This window comes from Seriola dumerili, unplaced genomic scaffold, assembly GCF_002260705.1.
Source record: "Seriola dumerili isolate Sdu_G_001 unplaced genomic scaffold, Sdu_1.0 BDQW01000538.1, whole genome shotgun sequence".
In the NCBI taxonomy this organism is placed as follows: Eukaryota; Metazoa; Chordata; class Actinopteri; order Carangiformes; family Carangidae; genus Seriola; species Seriola dumerili.
The window spans coordinates 1774333-1796617 of NW_019174793.1; the positions used below are offsets into that span (position 1 = coordinate 1774333).

Below are 22285 nucleotides of genomic sequence, written 5' to 3' on the forward strand. Positions count from 1 at the left end.
GAAATGAAATTTAAAGCTGAAAGTTCAGTGGAAGTTGACCAAGACTATGATGCTCTTTTACCTGGTTTGGGAAATTACTGTAGACCTTAGTATTTGCATATTTTTACACTTTAAACTGAAATAAAAAAAGGGGGCTGAGGATTTCAAATGGAAAAGTAAAATATATTGTCCACTGGTTCCATTTTTTTTTAAGTATGACACCTGTGAAAACTAAAAAAAGTTTGAAAAGTTAAATCCTAATGTAGACCCTTCACGAAACGCTGGGTTATTGAAGACCATGCATTTTCTGATGTCGTTGTACTTTGAGCCTACTGCCACTAGATGGTAGTAAGAAGCAGTGTTTTACTGATAGACCGTTTAATTACCCATGTGTGTTCCTAACACCATGTCTTTACATTTGTCTTTGTACTGTTCTGTATTATCTTTTTGTCTTAGTGTAGTAAAGATCTCTATTTTCTTTCATTTTCTTCTTCCTTTCCTTGCCTTATCACCGATTGGCTCTTTTTTTCTCACCCTCCACCCCTCACTTACCTGATAAGAGTTCACCTGGGCACTAGAAGATTATTTAAGGGCTTCACTCCACTCATTCACTCTCTCAGAAGTTTGTTACTCTTTAATTTCTATAATTTCTCCATGTTAGTCTCAGAGAACCTTCTTTATCCTTATTTCTTTAATAAGTACATGAGACTATTTTGAATTTAATCTTTATTCTTTGTCCTTTCAGAACCTGCAGCCCATGTGAGTCTTCCTTCATGTTTGTCCAAAACTAAGAGAAAACAAGATAAGACAGGAAATCGATCAGCAGATTTTTTTTTCTCACTTGCCCTCAGGACTTCCGTAGTTTATAGTTAAACGACAAAATAACCATAGGTCAGACTTGCACTTACTTAATGCATATTAATGATGTGAAGAGGAAGGAAGTCTGTCTTACTTTAACAGCCTTACTTCTCTCTCCTGCTTGCTGCTCCTGCGTATAGAGGAACATAATTTTTCTCTCTTGTAAGAGAATTGTTTCTTGATGCCTGATATTTCTTTCCTACATTGTTCACCAGCTGATTGTTTGATTGTCTCTGGAGTCACACAGAGAGATGAGAGGAGCAGCTATGAGTTTAACAGCAGCATCAAGTGGATTTGTCGTCCTCCTCCTCACTGTACCAGGTACTGTACATCTACATTTACTCTGTAGGACGTTCAGTAAACTTACTGAGAACAAGCTGAAACAGGATGAATAAATAAATGTGCAGTTAATGTTGTTTTTCTAATGTGATTTTTCTCTATCATCACTTGTTTAGCTGTTTTTTTATTGTGCTGTTAAACCAAAGTCCTTAGATCTGTTCAGTGTTTTCACACATGCAGCATCTCTCAGTATCTTTGACCTCAACATTTTAGTGGTGAGTGTTATTGCACAGTAAGAGTTGTGCTGTTTGAATTAACTGTATAAATGGAGCTGTAAGTGGTTCATCTGAAGGATTCAGTAACTGAAGAGTTAATCTACAAATGTCTGTATATTCTGTTATAGGAGAACAAGATAACATCTACCAAGGCTCAAGGAGGAAACAGATGTCAGTTAATTTTTTTACTTGTTGATGTCAGTGTGATGTTTCCACTCCCTGTATGGTCAACAGTGACCTGCCCTTCCTGATCTACTATCACATACAGTAGCAACCACGTGGGTACACATACATACATACATACATACATACATACATACTGAGCAACCAACCTGACCACAGAGTGAACAGAGAGGAAACTAAACAAAGGAAGTTTCACAGGCTCTAATAATAATAATTGATTCCTCTCACACTGTTCATTACAGCTGCATTAAGATTCACAGGTCCAATGGTTTTTCTGTTTGGACTTCTCCATGTCTGTGTTCACTGTGGCTTAATACAGCAACTACAATCAAGAAGTCACAAACATTATTAACATCATGAGTTTAAAAGTGAATAAAAGGAAGAGACCATAGGAAAAAACATGACTTTACCTCAGTAACATATATATAACAATATATAACAACATGACAGACATCTTTGTCTTAAACTCACAGTGAGAAAGTGTTGGAGCCAAGTAGTTTTACAAATGTATTTTAGTCATGTAGCAGGTTTCCATGTTGAAGAACCTCCATAAAGTTTCTCTCTGTTGTGTGAATCTGATTGTGGTTTCTGCTGTGCTCTGTGTTACAGTGATACAGGGTCAGTATGGCTGGGAGTGACTTACCCTCGAAACACATCTGTGCCTCAAAGGATCAACAGTGGAAATAAGCTGCAGCTACAGTTACCCACCAGAATAAATGGTTACTATACTACAGTTGAGAAACATTCTGGTTTACTAAATGGATTAATGGTGCTGTGGATCTGAGAACAGACTCAGACTACAGAGGTCGTGTTGGAGTATAATTGTCGTACATGGAACAGGTGCACTCTGAGAATCAGAGACCTGAGAGAGAGCGACTCAGCTGAGTACATGTTCAGATTCATAACAAACCAAGGTGGGAAATATAAAGGTGAACCTGGAGTCACTTTGTCTGTCACAGGTAACGTTTTCACTGGAATATTTATCAATTATGGTTCCAATCATTAACGACTGAGAATCTGTGTGTGTTGCTTTGATTGTACTTTTCTAGTTTAGTTAATGTCTGTTCTTGCGTCACATGTCCAGACCTCCAGGTGCTGGTGGAAAGATCATCAACCCAGACAGAGCTGAAGTGTCACAGCAGTTTTAAAGTAGCTGATCGTCCTTCATATGTCTGGTACAGGAACCAACAGAAAATGAAGGAGGAAACATTTTCCCTTAGAGTCTCTGTTAATGATGACAACAGCTATTCCTGTGCTCTTAAAGGATGTGAGGATCACCCCTCCCCTCCAGTGTGTGAGTTTACTCCACAGTGTCACTAATACAATGTGAAACTTAAACCTTCCACTACACAGTTTATGTCTAATATTTGAGCAACCTTTGTATAAACTATTGACTCAATAATATTCACTTCCACTTTATAAAGTCGTCCTTGATTTAAAGTTAAAATGAGAATAAAACACATTTTCATATTGATGTTAACTTCTCCTCATATTCCCTCCTCCAGATGCTCCAAAGCTTCTCTCTGTGTCAGTGAGTCCCTCTGGTGAGATAGTGGAGGGCAGTTCAGTGACTCTGACCTGTAGCAGTGATGCTAACCCAGCAGCTAATTACACCTGGTACAAGGAGAATGACCGTAAACTTCCCAGTCAACAACCACAGCTCTTCTTCAGGTCCATCCAGCCCTCTGAGTCTGGAGAGTATTACTGTACAGCTGAGAATGAGTTGGGGAGGAGGACGTCTGATCACAAATTTATTGATGTGGAATGTGAGTCAAAGGAAGGAGCTTATTGAAAATACAATCTATAGCAATTTTTATGTTTAAGTCTATTAAAACACTTAAATGCTATAAAAGCTCATGTCACAATCAACTCATGTCAAATCATCTCCTCCAGATGCTCCAAAGCTTCTCTCTGTGTCAGTGAGTCCCTCTGGTGAGATAGTGGAGGGCAGTTCAGTGAATCTGACCTGTAGCAGTGATGCTAACCCAGCAGCTAATTACACCTGGTACAAGGAGAATGAAGACTCACCAAAAGCTTCAGGACAGATCTTCACCATCACTGACCTCAGACCTGAACACAGTGGGAATTATTACTGTGAAGCCCAGAACACAAGAGGACGTCGTAACTCCACCTTAAATCTGACTGTTGTAGCAGGTGAGTTACACACATTCTGTGTCAGAACTCCTAATACACTGTCTGGGTTGCATTACATACAATTTCATGCATATTACACAAATCTTGTGAAACCTGTGTTGGGTGGTAAAATGATGTTAACTGCTTCATTTGTAATGGAGGAAGCACGCGGTTGCCTCAAAAGTCCTCCAATCGAAATGTACATTTTCTGATCTGCCCACCTCCATTATTATAGTTTGGTTAGGTTTAGCTCAAGCAACAAAAAACTACTTGGCAAAAGTATCTTAGTGACAGTATCTTGCCTACAAAGCTTGATGAGCACTTCTGTGGTAGACATCTTTGAAGGTGGGAGCTCAACTTTCTTCCCATGACCTCTTGCCTCTGAAACTGGCCTGTTGTACATCATGAGCGGTTGGAAGATGTTGGAAGACAGTGTTTATAAAACCATATTATTACTGTACTGGGGAGCCTGACCAGAGTTAGGAACTTGAGTGTTGATCTTAACTTGAGCTGAACTTGAGCTTAACTTGAGCTTAACATGCAAATATCTACACTGATTTCCAACAACCAAAAGCAACTACTTAAATACGACCTTGCATTAACTACAGCCAACCTGGGCTGTATCATACCTGCCAATTATGTGTTTCCAGTTATTTGTTTTCACTAACCTTCCTGTAGAAACCTCTTCAGTCTACCATTTGCAAACTATTCATAAACAAATTGCAATAAATATTCAGTAAATAAACACTCACTTAACCTGCTTCCCCTACTCACCTCCCCTGATACTTGGTCTACCCCAGTGACATCACTGAAGATGTAACTCAGTGTACAAATACAGGAAGTGTTTGGGCAGTTCCTTCTTTTATCCCTGGGACACATGGTTGGTATGGTGTGTCCTCACCCACTTTGTCACACCATCACACTCCAGTTAATTTTATCTAATTAATTTTATTTGTTTTGTTGTTTTGTAGGAGCATGGAAGTTAAGAACTGTTGCTATATTCTCTGCCATTGTCCTGGCTGTCATACTCGTCTGTGTCTTCCTCTGGATCATGTGAGCGCTTCTCTTTCATAATTGTTCATTAAATAATTACAAATTGTTGATGTCAGCAGTGAGTTTTGCACTTAGTTTTAACCATTTCAAATGAATTTTCCTGACCAGAAAAAAGAGGGTCTTCAAGCAGGAGTCTGAGCCTGAAGAGAGACCAGACGCCAGGCAACAGGTAAGAAAGGAGAACTGACCCAAATCCGGTGCAAAAGAAAACCCAATCTGCCCCAAAAGTTTAGTCAAGAATCCTACATTATCTATTTTCCAGCCCACTTTTAGCTAAAACAGGACTATTTGTTCCAGTATTGCTGTTGGTGCTGAGGATTTCATTATTTTGATTATTGCACTTTTGGTGTTCACCAATCAAACTAAAATTTATACATTTTATAAATATAGTTAAAATGTTAAAAAAATTTGACGTTTATTCTTTTAAAAAAAGAAGAAAGATTTGTAATAAATTCCTGGAGAGCCGTATGTTGTACAGCTTCCTGGCTACATGAATTCTAAATATTGGACTAATATCACGGCCTTGTTTGGCTGATGAGCCATGTAAGTGTTTTATTTTCTCTCTCCTTTACCGAGCAGATATGACCGGACCTGTCACTGACTGACTGACTGACTGACTGACTGACTGACTGACTGACCAAGTTACATTGGTCTGTCTGCCGAGTGTTGGCGTTTCCTCATTGGGTGTTTCTTTGGTGCGAACAAGCAGTACAGCACAGCTTTTGTCTGTAACACGGTTATAAAATCAGGATTTTAGCAGTGTGGACCAGCAGCTTGAAAATGGTGTGGAGGTGACTGGTGGTTAACACGTAGGCTGAAGGCAAATATGATGCAGTCCAGCCATGTGCTAGGTTTTGCCCTAGTCTTTTTATTTTATTTTTTTGAAAAATTGAGTTTCTCTGTTAATGTTGTGTTATGGAATTTGAAATGACTTCCTCTTAAGCAGAGATGTAACAAACATATAGTTATAGGTGCAGAGACAAAAGAAAATGGTTTCATATCAAGTCAATCTTATTTCTTCCTGTTTTTATCAGCTAAAATTGAGACATGTTTTGCCCCCAAAGTTCTACCAAACTTGAACTCTGCTTAAGGGGAAGTTAGGCAATTTATCAGCTTCATCATCTGATATAAGTGACCAGGAGCTAAAACAGCAGCAACAGCACTGATCTGATTTTTATTTTTTATTTTGCTGTGAATAAAATCTTACCTACTTTCTCCCAGAGGACCGTCCACACATGTAAAATAACAGCAATTTTATTTGTCCAATGTTTACAGGTGGAACCAGCAGAGCAGCAGGCTAACCTTCACTATGCCAGCGTCCACTTTTCCAAAGACGACCCTGTCTACTCCAACATCACACCGGCTCAGCCCAAAGGACAGAAGGAGGAAAAGAAGGAAGAAGAAGAAATGGTGGAGTACACCACTGTCTCATTTAACAGCGCCGGTACGGCCCAGAGGTGAGCAGCTCCTTATTGCACTGTTTTTACATGTTTTATGATCAGGATGTTTTACATTAATACCATATCATCACAATCCCCTAATTTAATTTATTTCCTTCTCAGAGCCAGAGGTCAGAAAGCTCCAGAGGATCCAGCTGCATTGTACAGCACAGTCAGCAAACGCCACAAAAAACAGTGAATCTCTACTCTACTTTCCATCCATGGCATTTTTTTTTTTTCATTATTTTTATGAAAGAAAATCACAATGGGTTTTAAACCATATCTCATTAAGAATGCAACACAAATTGCATTTTAATTGCTAATTAAATTTACAAATTCAAGCAGAACATACAGCAGCAGTGTTAAACCTGTTGGACTGATCAGTTTGAATGAAGAACCTCAACAATGGTGAGAGAAAGCACTAAACTGCACTAGGATGGATTTGGACAGCACAATAAGCAGCCAATGGTGGGGAATGTATTTGCTAATCTGGTTGTAGTTTCCTCCTTCTGCCACTAGATGTTAGTAAAGAGACGTTTTATACTGATGGCAAATCATTGAACAACCTCCACGCACTCTTTCTGCTTCTACTTCTTCTTCTTTACTTGTTTTATTTTCACTCAAAGATCCATTGTTGGTAGTTTACACACACTTTCTAAAGTATTTCTCCTGCTGTAATGTTGCCAAATTGTTTATATTTCTACTTTTATTCTTAGAACTGATTATATGGGTCACCTGTTTTTGTTCTGTACCCGTTTGTACTGGTAACATGATCACATTTGTGCTCTGCATTGTATTTTATTCTCAGGAATCCCAATGTATTTTTGCTCTGGTTAGATAGAACTGGTTTACACATTAGACTAGACAATAAGCTACTTAACTCAGAGGATCACATAGTGATTTTGAGCTCATGGATATAATTATTCACAGAGTTCCTGCTGTCAACACATTCATGCACAGTGTGTTGACAGAATTAACAACTGAAATTCTGTGGCTGTGAGAAAAGTTACCAGTGGCTGAAGTTCCTTTTGAAGGAAGTTGAAGATAAGCGTTTTGTCTGTCGTCATTTTCACCACAGCAACTGGAGGATGTACCTTTTTTTTTCTCTGCTGAAACGGAAGTGTTGAAATTAGTATTAACAAACTTATCACAAATATGTTGTAAACTGTCTTTGTGTAAATTTCGTACAGCAGTGTGGTAGAATAACAACTGTGGAATTATCACTGTGAAGCCCAGAACAGCAGAGGGTGTCATAACTCCACCTTAGATCAGGCTGCTGTGCCATTCTGTCTGAGTATGTCTGGTAAAGTCACTTCTATCTCCACACCCCCAGATTTCTTTACTTTTCAAACCCATAGTCTTCAGCCCCAACCAACGCTGGATCAGATGACATCACCTGAGGCAATTGATCACATTTTGTGCAGCTGCCTATAGGGCTTTATACAACTTTATTATTTACATATGTACTAGTTCTCACAGATTTTGATAAGTAAACTTGGTTGAATTGTAACCCTGACTGTTTTTGTAAGAACATCATTTAAATACTCTTGAATCTTGAAGTGTTCTCTTGTAATTAAAGTGACAATTTTTCCTTGTTGATTTACTAATTTTCTGTCTTGCGCTGGATTAGGTGAGCAGTAAATTGTTGTTTATTGAAACACTGAAACATAAAATGAAATGTCATGCAGTCGGTTTAAGAAATAATGTATTAATGTAAGATCCAGCAGTACCCTACTGTAGAGTGAAAACCAGAATCTCTGCTCTGACATTCATACATGGTAATTATTTTAATTGTATTTACTATATATATAGGCTATTTGAGTATTAATGAATTATTGTGACTGTGATTTAGGTAACATGTTTTTTTTTTTTGCTACCTCATAAATGTGACAAAACATTTTCAAAATTGGGTTTGGATCCAACCTGGATACAGTAGCGTACTATACAGACTATAGCTCACTTGAACTTTTAGGTTTTGTTATCAGAGGCAGTCAGTCTTAACTGTTATCCCTCTTTTCAGTTATAATTCTGGCTTCAGCCAAGTGAAATCCATAGCACCCTTAGCCCCACAGGTGTCATCTCCACCAGGGATGGGGGCATGTCTCCCTAACTTTTAAAAGTTCAGGTTGATTTTCTTTCTCAAATCTCTATAAATAGATATATAATTTAAAATATATAGTGGTTTACAAATCGTTTGTTTCTATTTTTGTTTTCTATACTACTGTAGCCCAGTCTATAATTTATAAAGGCAAGGATAAAACAGTGAAATGTACCTGCAGTAAATAGTTATTATAAGATATTAAATATTTAAATGAATAGTTACTAGTTCCTTTACAGTGTTTAAATCCAGTTCATAGTAAATTTAAGAGGTTAAAACAGTAGGTGATAGAGAAATGTCTGTCGTTTGTAAATAAAGCTGATTGTAGTTCAAGTAGTTTGGTTGACATACACTAATGGCAGGTCACAACCTAACCGAGCTGTCAGCCCAGTCAAAACGGTGTTGGGGCGGCATTTCAGGGAAACCCCGTGCATTAGCAACCAGTGGGCAGTTGGTAGGTGCCTAGCAACCTACAGCGTTAACGATGTCAACGTCTCCGAGAATTAGGCCGTTTACGTTGATGGATACAAAGTTTGCCGATGGGTAAAGCACTTGTTACGGCTTGGGGAAGATAAATAATCTCTGAGTGTAATTTTCATACTGTTTCAGTAAGATGCGGTGTGGTAAAATACGCATGCTAATTGCGGTTAGCGTGTTAGTGTTAGCCCGCTAGAAATATTAGCAACGGTTGCGGTGTTGTAGCTGAGCGTAGTAGTAAGTATTGCTAACGTGTGTTGAGGTTGTACGCTGAGTTAACGCTTAAACAAACTCAGAATTACCTTGTTAAGAGGCTTTAATGTGAGAACTTTTACTGAGAAACTTGTGTATGCGCATTCAAGGATCGGACCAGGACATATTCCGACTTTTTATTCGGAGCATAGAAGATCCTGGTTTCAGCTGTCACCGTGTCTGGTTGTTGCTGCCGCCAGCTGCGGGTGTCCCCCTTAACATTCCCGGTTTCCCTCATCAGTTCATCGCCCAGCTTGTCCAACCAACGGCTTTGGGAGGTCGTGAGTAATAAACTTTTGCATGTGCTGAGTATATTTTTTCCTTCTTGCTTAATTGCAAGTGAATCGGCCATCATGTTTACGTATTTTTCTGGCATGTTTATTTTCTATCCATATAATGTTGTGATATTTTAACATAGTCAGGTGGAGGCTTTAAATAAGGCAATTGGGCTTTTTGCCTCTCCCTGCACTGTATGCAATTTGTTTTGTTTGTCATTTTCTATGTATTTTAAATGGTGCAAAAGAAAAAAAGAAGCAGCAATCATTTATTTCATATCCCCTGATTAAGTTAAAGTGTAAGAGCATTCATTTATTAGTTTGGGTAACACAGTTAACCAATTTTACTATAAATGGTTATTTAATTTCTTTAAATTGTTTATTGGCAAGATTGAATGCATTTTCTGATGAAGTTGTAGCTTGATACTGCTACCACTAGATGGTAGTACAAAGCAGTGTTACATAGAAAGTATCATTACTTCCCATGTGTTTTTGTTTTGTACATATACTCTTAACACCATCTCTTTTTATTTATCTTTGTTCTGTATTGGTTTGTCCTTAAAAAACTGCAGAGTCAAGAAAAAGTCTGGTTTGGTCTGAGTAACAAATTCTCTTAAAATTGAAATGGGTATTGTTTTGTTTAGATATGGTTGGAATGTGCATTGTTGAGCCTGTGACATTCAGTTTGTTGCATACACTGATTAAACAGAGTTGGAACATAATAGGTGGGAATCACAGAGTAACTCACTGGGCAGAACCTTTTGGTTGTGACCATCATCAAAGCCTCTTAACTATAGTGCATAATGAATGTTTTAAGATACTACTATTGACATATAAAGTTCATCCTGGCCTCTGTTCATGTTACAGTGTATGTGACCTCTTAACTGCTTATGAACCAGTTTGTAGCCTGAGATCCTCGGGCAGAAGTCCTCTAGTTTTTTCCTCAGGCAAGGCTGAAAAGTAGAGGTGACAGAGCCCTGAAACTCTGGAACAAGCTGCGTGATATCAGGTCAGTAGAATCGGTGAGCCCTCTTTAAATGTGTTCTTAAAACTTCAGTGAACTTTTCCTGATTTTACTTAATATTATTGACTTCCCAGGTCACTTGATTCTAATAGATTTTAAAAGATTGCCCTTTTTTGGTGACACTGCATTTGTTTTTATCCTCACTGCAATACATAAATGAATCTCATTATAATTATGATCAAAATGGAATGTCTTTCTAAATGACAGCTTGATAAGCAATTATAAGTATCTTCTCGTGTTTAATATTTGATGTAGATGGGTACAGCCTTATCCAATGGCTTGTATGTGCCAAGATAGCCAAAATTTCTTTCCTGCGATCCACCTGTATAAAAAGGAAGCATAGATGGGAGTAGAAGGTGGGTTTTTTTTTCTTTGTCACATTTTTTCTTTCTGTAAGACTTGTACTGGCCTCATGCATATTAATAAGTGAAGAGGAAGGAAGTCTGTCTTATTTTAACAGCCTGACTTCTGCTTGCTGCACTACGCACAGAGGAACATCACCTCCCTCCAATGTAAAAAGAGAATTTTCTTTATATAATTGATATTTCTTTCATACATTGTTCACCAGCTAAAGTGTCTTATTGTCTCTTAAGTCACAGAGAGATGAGAGGAGCAGCTATGTGTTTAATAGCAGCATCAAGTGGATTTGTCATCCTTCTTCTCACTTTACCAGGTACTGTAAACTTTACTTGGGAGGGCATTTAGTGAACCCACTCAGAGCAAGCTAAAATTGTCTTAAATGAATTCCTCAATCAACAGTTTTCTGGATACAATGTTTAATATGATCCCAAATAATTCAAATAATATCTTTCTTTGTTGCTTTGTCATTGCAGTTAATGTTGTTTTTCATGTTTATGTATATATGTGTGTGTGTATATATGTGTGTGTGTATATATATATATATACACAGTATATATATGTATTTTTATTTATTTTTATCATTACATGTTTAGCGCTCGCTTTTTTTTACTTGATACAAGATACAATCAACCAAGGGCTCAAAATAAGGAACCAAACGTTGTCAGTTAATTAGGTAACTTGCTGACATTGTGATGTTTTCATCGTCAGTATGGTTAACAGTGATCTGTGTTCACTGTGGCTTAATACAGCAATAACATGAAGAAGTGAGAAACATTATTAACAATATGAGTTCAAAAGTGGATAAAAAAGGAAGAGACCATAGGAGAAAAACATTATTTTTTACCCAGTAACATATGTATGACAATATTAACAATGTTAAATTTTGCGATGACGACATGACTTGCAATAAATAAACAAACATTGAAGTGTGCGTCCTCCCTCTGCTGCAGGTAACGTTGCTGGTGAACCTAACGGTTCACTATTAGGTCAACGTTAGCACCCTGCGCTCATGTAAAACAAACTGTTGTGGATGGAGATGTTGAAAATGTGTCTTTTCTTCGTGTTTAATTTTTTTTTTTTTTTTAACATGTGGAGTGATGAAGGGCCCTAATTGCAAAGGTTGTTATGACACTCGCAGAGCTAAAACCATGATTGTTGTGGGCTCCAGTAAAAAGTTTCCTCCTCACTGGTCTCCACTGCTGCCTGTGTGCTGTCTGCTGTGTGTGTGTGAGAGAGACTGCAGCCTGACACCAAAACACGGTAGTGAGTTTTTTTTTTTCCAGTTCATTTGGCTCAGGTGCTGCGCCTTTTAAATATTTTTTTTTTCCAATAAATCGCATTTCAGTCAGTCTTTTGTGATGTGTTTATTGCACATGTTCATGACGATGAAAATAAGCTTAATCGGTGTCTTCAGTGATCCGATCACAAGTGGACAGCTCTGTTCGTCAGTTCACACCTCACTTTGAAATGCTCCTCCACATGTGTCTTGATTGACCACTTTTGATTGGATCTCACTTCCTCGCTTTTCATTAAATAACCCCTCCGTGCCCCACTCGCTCTCTCTCACTCGCTCTCACACACACCATAGACTAAATATATATGGACGTAGCCTCCATGATGTCACCGTAAATTTCTGAATAGCGGTTTTGAAGCTCAGAGTGGGCTGTTACATCATTGCCACCTTGCCAGTACCTCACTACGCCGAACTCTTGGCTAATCCAAAAAAATAAATAAATAAATAAAGCGAGGAAGTGAGATCCGATCACAAGTGGTCAATCGAGACGCATGTGGAGACGGATTTTAGAGCCAGGTGTGAACTGACGAACTGAGAGCTGTCCACTTGTGATCAGATCATCCGAGACAGATGTTAATACCAGGTCTGAACAGCGCCTATGAAGCCGTGGCGGGACTGGATGTCAGTAGAGTAGGTCCTTCATTGTGGCCCAGGACACATTTGTGTTCACACTGCTAAAAAAATGCAGGCAGACGTGTCTGTCTCAGGCAGTAGTTATGAGTTTATTAAAGTTTGGCAAATTAAGCTGCAGTCTACACACAGTTTTTTTTCCTTGTTCACTATTAGCTTATCGTTAGCGCACTGCACTCGTGTAAAACAAACCTTGGTGGATGGTGAAGTTGAAAATGTGTCTCTTCTATATGTTTAAATCTTGAACAGGTGGACACTATTTGCTTTTTTTTTTTCTTGCAAAGGTTGTGATGACACTTAGAGCTACGACTGCAGTTGTTGTCAGCTCCGGTAAAAAATTCACTCCTCACTGGTCTCCACCTGTGCTGTCTGTGTGTGAGAGGCTGCAGACCAACACCAAAACGTGGTAGTTTTTTTTTTTTTTTTTCCCTGGTTCATTTGGCTCAGGTGATGCGCCTTGGAAAACATGTGGCTGTATGGTGTGTGTGTGTAAATAAAATGATTTTTTTTTATTTTATCATGTTTCTGATTTTAGTTTCTGCTGTGCTCTGTTACAGTGATGCAGGGTCAGAATGACTGGGGAGTGACTTACACTCCTACTGATCTTATCTGTGCCCTTGAAGGATCAATAGTGGAAATACACTGCGCCTTCAATTACCCTTCCAGGTTAAATGATGCTGATACTGCAGTTGAAGAAGCATTCTGGTTCACTAGATTCAGTGATAATGAACCTGTGGATCTGAGAGCAGACTCAGAGTATTCAGGTCGTGTTCAGTATCACTGTGGGGAGAACGACTGCACTCTGAGAATCACAGACCTGAGAGAGAGCGACTCAGCTGAGTACAAGTTCAGGTTCATTACAAACCAACCAGGAAGGAAATATACAGGTGAACCTGGAGTCACTTTGTCTGTCACAGGTAACATATCTGTTGGAAACTACATAAGTTAAACCCTGAATCTTTGTAAATCTATTATCATTTATCTGTTGACAGTTCTGTCTAAAACAATGTCTGTTTCTTTATAAATCCAGGTTTACAGGTGAAGATGAGCGAATCAAAAAGGTGCGTGGTTGAGCCCTGTACATGGTCACGTCTCACGTGTCACAGCAGTTGTCCTCTACCTGATCATCCGTCCTACATCTGGTACGAGAGTGGAAAGAATATTCAGAAAGATGCACATTCTTTTCCAGCATACTTTTATGGTGAAAACAGTTATGCCTGTGCTGTAAAAGGACACGAGGATTTCCCCTCTCCTTCAGTGTGTGAGTTTAATCCACAGTCTTCCAGTAACATTAGCACTTGTTTGAATTTTTATCTTATACACCACCATGATTTCATCTTTTTTCTACACAGGTAACTGTGTCCACAGCAATACAACCAACTGAAACTGAATAGTGATGATCAAAAATATTTCATTTTCCAGGTGTCCATGGTTCTTCATGCAACACAGTGACTTACACTGACAGAAGCATCTGTGCCTTTAAAGGCTCTTCAGTTGACATTTCTTGCACTTACAGCAGTTATCAATCTATCAAATCTAAATTCTGGTTCAGTAATGATCAGCCGCAGCGTTACATACGACCTGTGGACCTTCGTGAAGACTCCCAGTACTCACGTCGTGTTTATGTCCTTGAAGCAGAGAGAGGACGCTCCACTCTGAGAATCACTGACCTGACAGAGGGAGATTCAGCTGAGTATCGCTTCAAATTCAAAACACTATGGTTTGAATGGGGGAGCAGCTTACGTGGTACAACTCTGACTGTCACAGGTACTGATGAGCACAAGCTCATTATGTCGCTGAAATATGTGTTCATGAGATTATTCTTTCTTAATGATGTTCATTTTGTTATTTGCATGGTAAGATAAAAGTGAAGTCTAACATAAGGGACTGTATTAAATAAGAAGTAAATGTGGAGCATGAGCACATTGTAAGAGAGTGAAGTGTACATGGGGAAGTGGCTGATTTTGCATGATGGGTTGCACTTACATCCACTGGCCAGAGGGGGGAGAAGTCGTACCTCTAACTCTGTGTTATTGACGGTTCATTTTATGTGACATATCTGCTTCTCGTCCACAGATCCAGATGTGCAGGTGCAGGTGATCTGGACTTCTACCGGTCCAACACTGATTTGTTCCAGCAGCTGTCTTCTCTCTGCTCGTTCTTCCTTTGTCTGGTACAAGAGAGAAAAAGAAATTCAGGGAGAGACGTCTCCATCTTTTAGAGGACACGTTGATCCTGAGGACAGTTATTCCTGTGCTTATGAGGGTTACCGCTCTCCTCCAGTGTGTGAGTTCACTCCACTATGTCACAATGACACACTGAAATGATTTTCATTAAATAATTTCAATATTGATTTTCACTTAAGATGTTCGTGCAACCTTTGCTGATCAGTGCATTAGCAAAGACGTTTAAGAGGAAGACTGCAATAAAACAAATATGCATGTGAACAAATGATGGATAAAATCAGCTTTTATGAGAAAGGAAATGTTTTCAACTCTTCATGGATGCACATACTGTGCTGGTGTTGATTGTGCATGATTTAATTGAGGTAACCACAGTGGATCATTGTACCTCATGGGGTTCCACTTTCACATCAGACTGTCACGTGTATGTCCTTTAGAAATAACAGTTATTCCCGAGACAGAATATTTGTGAAGATATGAATGTGTAGTAGATGATATAATGATAGAAGTCAGTCAGGTATTGTATTTAAAAAAAATTATTGGGACGTGTAATAAACATAAAGAGGGCCTCTCTTTCTCCAAAAATAAATCACAAGGTTCAGCCCAGTGATTTTAACACACACAGGTGTGAAAGATGGTAATGATATATTTTAATCATAACAGTCTCGTGTTAATGTGTGTTTATATCCTGCAGATGCTCCGAAGGTCTCAGTGTTGATGAATCCCTCTGGTGACGTAATGAAGGACAGTTCAGTGAATCTCACCTGTAGCATCGATGCTAACCCAGCAGCTAAATACACCTGGTACAAAGAGAAGCAGTTACTGCTCAGTGGAGAACCGCAGCTTGTTTTCACCTCCGTCCAGTCCTCCGACTCTGGAGAGTATTACTGCACAGCTGAGAATGAGCTGGGGAAGACGACATCTGAACATGTCTCACTTAAGGTGAAATGTGAGTAAAAAGTGTTTATTTAAAGCAACAAATGACTTGTATGCAGATTTTGCTTGCTTTCTTCACATTCACAGTGAGCCGCTGCTATTTACAGAGTAGCTCCCATTGTGCACTGACATATTCATCACAAGACCTTTAAAATTTCTGTTGCTGCAACACACCTCAATTCATAAAGATCAATGTAAATACATCTCTTCCAGATGGTCCTCAGACCTCCACTCTGTCAGTGAGTCCCTCTGGTGAGATAGTGGAGGGCAGTTCAGTGACTCTGACCTGTAGCAGTGATGCTAACCCAGCAGCTAATTACACCTGGTACAAGGAGAACCTAAAACTGCTTCAAGGACCAGAAGGAGTTTATCATTTCTCCTCCATCAGCTCTGAGGACAGAGGGAACTACTACTGCAAGTCTGAGAATAAACATGGACAGATCAACTCTGCGTCTCTATTCTTAGATGTCCAGTGTGAGTAGAAAACATTGGCAAATCACTTGGACACTCTATTTAAAATTAGAGATGGTGGATGTTTCATCTTATAACATGTTAAAAAGAAGCAATAGTCCAGCTACAGTCTTAAAATGTAGCTGTAGAAAGTTTGAAGTTACTTCCATACATAAAGATGATAATAAAGTTAATTTATATAGCACTTTATTTATATAGCATAAGACACTGACTACAAAGTGATTTACTTTAGTTAAATCAGGTCTGCGCACAGAATTTATGCATTTCTGTCTATAATTTTCACCAGATGCTCCCAAGCTTCTCTCTGTGTCAGTGAGTCCCTCTGGTGAGATATTGGAGGGCAGTTCAGTGAATCTGACCTGTAGCAGTGATGCTAACCCAGCAGCTAATTACACCTGGTACAAGGAGAATGAAGACTCACCAAAAGCTTCAGGACAGATCTTCACCATCACTGACTTCAGACCTGAACACAGTGGGAATTATTACTGTGAAGCCCAGAACACAAGAGGACGTCGTAACTTAAATCTGACTGTTGTAGCAGGTGAGTTACACACATTCATCTACACACACCTGTTTACTGCAGCTTTTATTTTGCATCCCACCACTATTACAGACGGTAGCAGATGTCTGTGACACATACTTGACCTGACCTCAACCAAAGTAGAACTGTCTCTAAAATACCTAAAGATGGATAGATGACAAAAACTGAAAGGTTTGACTATGAAAATGATCTCTACACAACACAACTTACCGCAACACCTCTTGGAGATTTTGGAGCTGTGTATGTCAGGCCGAGACTGAAAGCAGGACTCAGATGCAGAGATTTTAGATAACAAAAGGCTTTTATTGAATTCACCGGAGACCTCGGACCGAGTGACAAACAAATGGCTATAAACAAAACTAGACACTATACTCTGAATATTGAGAAACAATAAACACTCCAAGAGGAGGGAAAATAACTCTAATCAAAAAGAAACAAATAAATAAACAAAACGCTCCGTATGGAGGAAAAACCTGACTATAAAAAATAATTTGGCTACAAACAAAAAAAAAAAAAAATCACACTTAAAGAGGAAAAAACCAAGGACTATGAATCTAAATTATGGCAAGAAATAACAAACAAAAAATCACTCTCTAACGAGGAATAACAAAGGGCTATGAATCTAAGCTATGGTAAAAATTAACAAACAAAAAATCACTCTTGAACGAGGAAAAACAAAGGGCTATGAACTTTAGCTAAGGAAAAAATTACAAACAAAAAAATCACTCTTCACGAGGTACATACAGCTTACTATGGCGATTACTATGGCTGTGGACATGGACCAAGGCTCTGGTGCAGGACAAGGACAATGACACTCTGGCACAAGACAAGGGGAACACAGACTATTTAAACACATGGGGGGAAATAGGGGACAGGTGGAAACACTAAGGGCAATCAGACTGAGACACATGAGGAAGGGCAAGTGACCTGAAACGAGAGGAGAATTAATTTTCAAAATAAAACAGGAAATGACAGGACAAAACAAACCCAAGACAAGACAACCTCACCACGGTGTGACTAGTGTATTAAGCTCAATGTTTACTCAAAACATCCTGTAATATCTTCCCTCTCTCGAGTCAGTCATTGCTTTTCTGATTATCCAGGTGTGGCAATGAAATCCAGGCAGCTGCTGGAATCAATCACTTGCTGTTCTTCCCTTGCTCTCCTATCTCCCTCGGGCTGTCTTCCCTGTAGGATCAGTGAGTAATGTCTGTGTCATCATGAAATATGATTTCAACTAATGCTTCTAAATGTATTCAGTTCTTAATTCAACTCAATTGCGCTTTTCACTCCTGTCTAGAAAGAAGAATCACCTCCTTCAGCACAGCAAGTGTAAGTGTTGAGAGAACCTACAACCAGAGCCACAGGTGAGAAAGAAGAGTTCAAAGTTTTCCAGTGGCAAAAGATCAATATTAATCAACCTGTGAATATTATCGACCTCTGCTGGTGGCCAGTAAGGAATTACAACAGAAAGCTTTTTGTTAAGTGTGGAAGAACGTGTGTTTCCAGAAACTCTCAGTAACCTGTTGAAGTAGAGAATAAGAGCTGGAACGAACAACTCCCGTGATCCCATACAGCAAGTATTTTACTGTACGGTCATTTTTGTGCAACAGCACACATAAAAAGTCTTGTTTAATTTGAGTTCTGTTTTGTCCCGTCAGCTGAATGTGGTCCCAGTGTATGACCACCCCGTCATCTTGCAGCAACAGAGACAAGCAAGCAGGACAGCAGGGTGACCTTCACTATGCCAGCATCTGGCTTCTCACAGAACCAGGGAGATGTTTGTCTACTCCAAACGTCAGAGTTCATTCCCAGAGAGAAACCAGAGGAAAGGAAGAGGAGGATTGGGGTTTGAATACTCTGCTGTCAGATTTAAACAATGCCAGCAGTGCACCAGGGTGAGCAGCTCCTCTCATACAAGCAACATTTTCATCACTACACTTTTTTTTTTTAACAAGAAAATAAACATTAGGTTAAAAATGTCAGAGTGAATGGTTTCAATTTCTTTGGTGCCTTTCACAGAACCAGACGTCAGGAAAGATGGAAAATGAGTTCATGTGCACTGTAACAGCCAGTCAACAACAACAAAAACACACCATGAATCTGTGCTCTGTTATTTATAGCTTGGAGTTTTACAGCATCAAGAGAATCAGAAAAGTACAAACATAATAAAAAAAGTGGGTATGTAGGCGTAATTAAAAAAAAAAAAATAAAAAATTGTATCTGAACTTTACTTCAGTTGAAGCATAGGAGGAAAACTCTGATATAATGGCATGAATGTATATTTTAAAGAAAATATGAATTAAAATACAGTCAAACATTTGTGTTGTGTGAGACCGCTTTCATGGGGTGTGAAGCGTCCTTGTTGCAGTTTGGTTGGAATCACAGTAAGTGTTTGTGGCACAAGTACATGTCATCGGCCTGAAATCTTACATAACCTTTGTATCAAAATGTTCATTTGGCGTTATATTTGTAGCATCAGAGATGAAAAACTCTCAGCACTTTTCTCGTGGCAGTGAGATGTACCGTTGAAGACACGATCAGCCTTGGAGTCAGATAAGTCCACCACATGCAGCTGTGTGTGTGTGGGTGTGTGGTTGTGTGGTGTGTGTGTGTGTGTGTGTTGTGTTGTGTGTGTGTGCTGTGTGTCGTGTGGGGTGTGTGTGTGTGCATAGCTGTTTATCTGTTGTAAATACTCATTTCAGCACAAGAGGCTGCAGTTTGTCACCACTACGTAAGGCTCAGGTCGTAATAGGATTAAAAAGTGATTCATGTGTTCAGTGCAGTGAGATTTTCATTTCTCTCCTTTACTCTAAACAGCAAGGTACAGTGTATGACGGTGTGTGTAGCTAAGTTTGTGTAAAAATTACTGTCATGCTCAGTTTTTTGTCAACAAATGGTTTTCTTATTTGAGCTCAAGTTTGTGGTTTTTAGTGTCAGTAAATGAGTTTTTAGCCCTGGTAAGCTGGGTGAAGTCACTGAAGCATCAAATGTGGGTCCACAGCTTGTTTGCATGTCAGTGTGGGTTCTCTTACAACGAAAGCTTTGACAACCATTGTTCTAGAACATGTGTTTCGGTCCGTCAAGCAACATCCTGCCAAAACATTTTGTCGCACTGTTCTCCAAAATGGCAACAAAAATGACTTTAAGTTCAGACTTTTGTCAGACTTCATGCATATTCATGATGGGAAGAGGAAGAGAGTCTGGTCTTTTTTCACAGCTTGATTTTTTCCTCTGTTTGCAGCGTTTTGCTGTTTAGAGGAAATCACCTTTCTCTACTGTAAGACGAGAATCATTTTCCGAGTATTGAAATATTTCTTGCATATATTACTATCAGCTGATTGTTTTGATTGGTCTGCTGGCGTCACACAGAGAGGATGAGGAGAGCAGCTCATGTAGGTTTTAACAGGCAGCATCAAGTGGATTTGGTCGTCCTCCTCCTCACTGTACAGGTACTGTAATTCTACATTTAAACTCTAGGACGTTCAGTAACTTACTGAGTAATCAGCTGAAAGCAGGATGAATAATAATTGTGCAGTTAATGTTGTTTTTTTCTAATGTGGATTTTTCTTATCATCACTTGTTTAGCTGTTTTTTTTTTAATTGTGCTGTTAAACCAAAGTCCTTAGATCTGTTTCAGTGTGTTTTTCCACCATGCAGCATTCTCAGTAGTTTTGACCGTCAACATTTAGTCGGTGAGTGTTATTTGCACAGTAAGCAGTTGTGCTGTTTGAATTAACTGTATATAAAATAGGAGCTGTAAGTGGTTCATCTGAAAGGATTCAGTATAACTGAAGAGTTAAATCTAGCAAATGTCTTTAACGTTCTGTTTAAAGAGAACAAGCATAACATCTAACCAAGGCTCAAGAATGAGGAAACAGAATGTTGTCAATTTATTTTGTTTATTGCTGATGTCAGTGTGACTGTTTCCACTCCTGTATGCGTCAGCAGTGCCTGCTCTTTCCTGATCACTAATCATCATACAGTAGCAACCACATGGTACACATACATACATACATAATACTGAGCACACAACCTACCACAGCAGAGTGAGACAGAGAGGAAACTCTAAAACAAGGAAGTTTCACACCCTTCTAAATAATAATAATTGTTCCTCTTCACACTGTTCATTGTACAGCTGCATTAATAGATTCACAGGTCCAAGGTTTTCTGTTAGGACTTTCCATGTCGGGTGCTTCACTTGTGGCTATAATTACGAGAGACTACAGTCAAAAAGTCAAAACATTATTAACATCCTGAGTTTAAATAGTTGAATAAAAACGCGCAAGAGACCATAGGAAGAAAACATGACTCTTACCTTCAGTAACATTATATAGACATAATATAACAAACTGACACACATCTTTGTCTTAAACCTCACAGTTAGAAGTGTATGGAGCCAAAGTAGTTTTAACAAATGTATGTTAGTCATGTAGCATGGGGTTTCCCATGTTGAGAACCTCACATGAAAGTTCATCCCTTCGTTGACTTCTGGTTTGCTTGTTGTATATCTAGGTGATTAGGGTCACTGTAGTCGCTGGTGCGGATGTGATTCAACTAAGTGATGCTAGTGAATACACATCGAAAATTGTCTCTAAAAGTATATCAACAGTGAAATAAGCTGCTCTACACGTTATACCCTTTCAGAATAATGGTCAGTGAATACTCACCCATTGAGGAACGACATTCTGGTTTTACCTAAATGGATTATGAGCTGTGGATCGTGAGAAACAGACTCAGACTACAGAGGTCGTGCGTGGAGGTATAATTGTCATACCATGGACAGGTTGCACTCTGAGAATCTAGAGACCTAGAGAGAAGAGCGACTCAGCTAGGTACATGTCAGATTCACAAACAAACCAACCAAGTGGAAATATAAAAGGTCGAACCTGGAGTCACTTTGTCTTGTCACAAGGTAACGTTTTCAACAGGATAATTTTAATCATTTTGGTTCCAATCATACGACTGAAGAATCTGTGTGTGTTGCTATTGATTGTAAAACTTTTCTAGTTTAGTTAATGTCTGTTCTTAGCGTCACATGTCAGACATTCTCCCCAGGATGCTGGGGAAAGATCATCAACCCAGGACGAGCTGAAGTGTCACAGCAGTTGTTAAATGCAGCTGACGTCCTTCATATGTCTGGTTACAAGAACGACTAAAATGAGAGGAGGAAACATTTTCCGTAGTAGTTCTTGTTAAAGTGATGACAAACAGCTATTCCTGTCTCTTGAAAGGACGTGAGGATCACGCGCCCCTCCAATTGATGATTATTTACTCCACAGTTGGGTCCTAATACAATGTGCAACTTAAACCTTCCACTACCACAGTTATGTCTAATATTTGAGCAACCTTTGTTAATCTATTGGACATCAATAATATTCACTTCCACTTATAAAGGTCGTCCTTGCATTAAAGTTAATATCTGAGATAAAACACATTTTCATATTGATGTTAACGTTCTCCATCATATTCCCTCCTCCAGATGCTCCAAAGCTCCTCGCTGTTGTCAGTGAGTCCCTCGTGGGTGAGATACGTGGAGGGCAGT

The 22285-nt window shown here is 39.0% G+C and overlaps 1 protein-coding gene and 1 long non-coding RNA gene across 2 annotated transcripts; both read left to right on the forward strand.

Moving 5' to 3' along the window:
• Nucleotides 1–2320: 2320 nt before the first annotated feature.
• On the forward strand, nt 2321–7789 carry LOC111235843 (B-cell receptor CD22-like). Its single transcript, XM_022764411.1, has 8 exons — nt 2321–2533; nt 2659–2868; nt 3080–3340; nt 3468–3728; nt 4679–4760; nt 4869–4929; nt 6036–6217; nt 6323–7789. The coding sequence occupies exons 1-8, from the start codon at nt 2464–2466 to the stop codon at nt 6396–6398; spliced, it is 1203 nt and encodes a 400-aa protein (XP_022620132.1). The 5' UTR covers nt 2321–2463; the 3' UTR covers nt 6399–7789.
• Nucleotides 7790–14338: 6549 nt separating this feature from the next.
• On the forward strand, nt 14339–16027 carry LOC111235858. Its single transcript, XR_002665707.1, has 4 exons — nt 14339–14376; nt 14686–14895; nt 15487–15741; nt 15942–16027. It is a non-coding gene; the product is annotated as an uncharacterized LOC111235858 (long non-coding RNA).
• The last annotated feature ends 6258 nt before the right edge of the window (nt 16028–22285 follow it).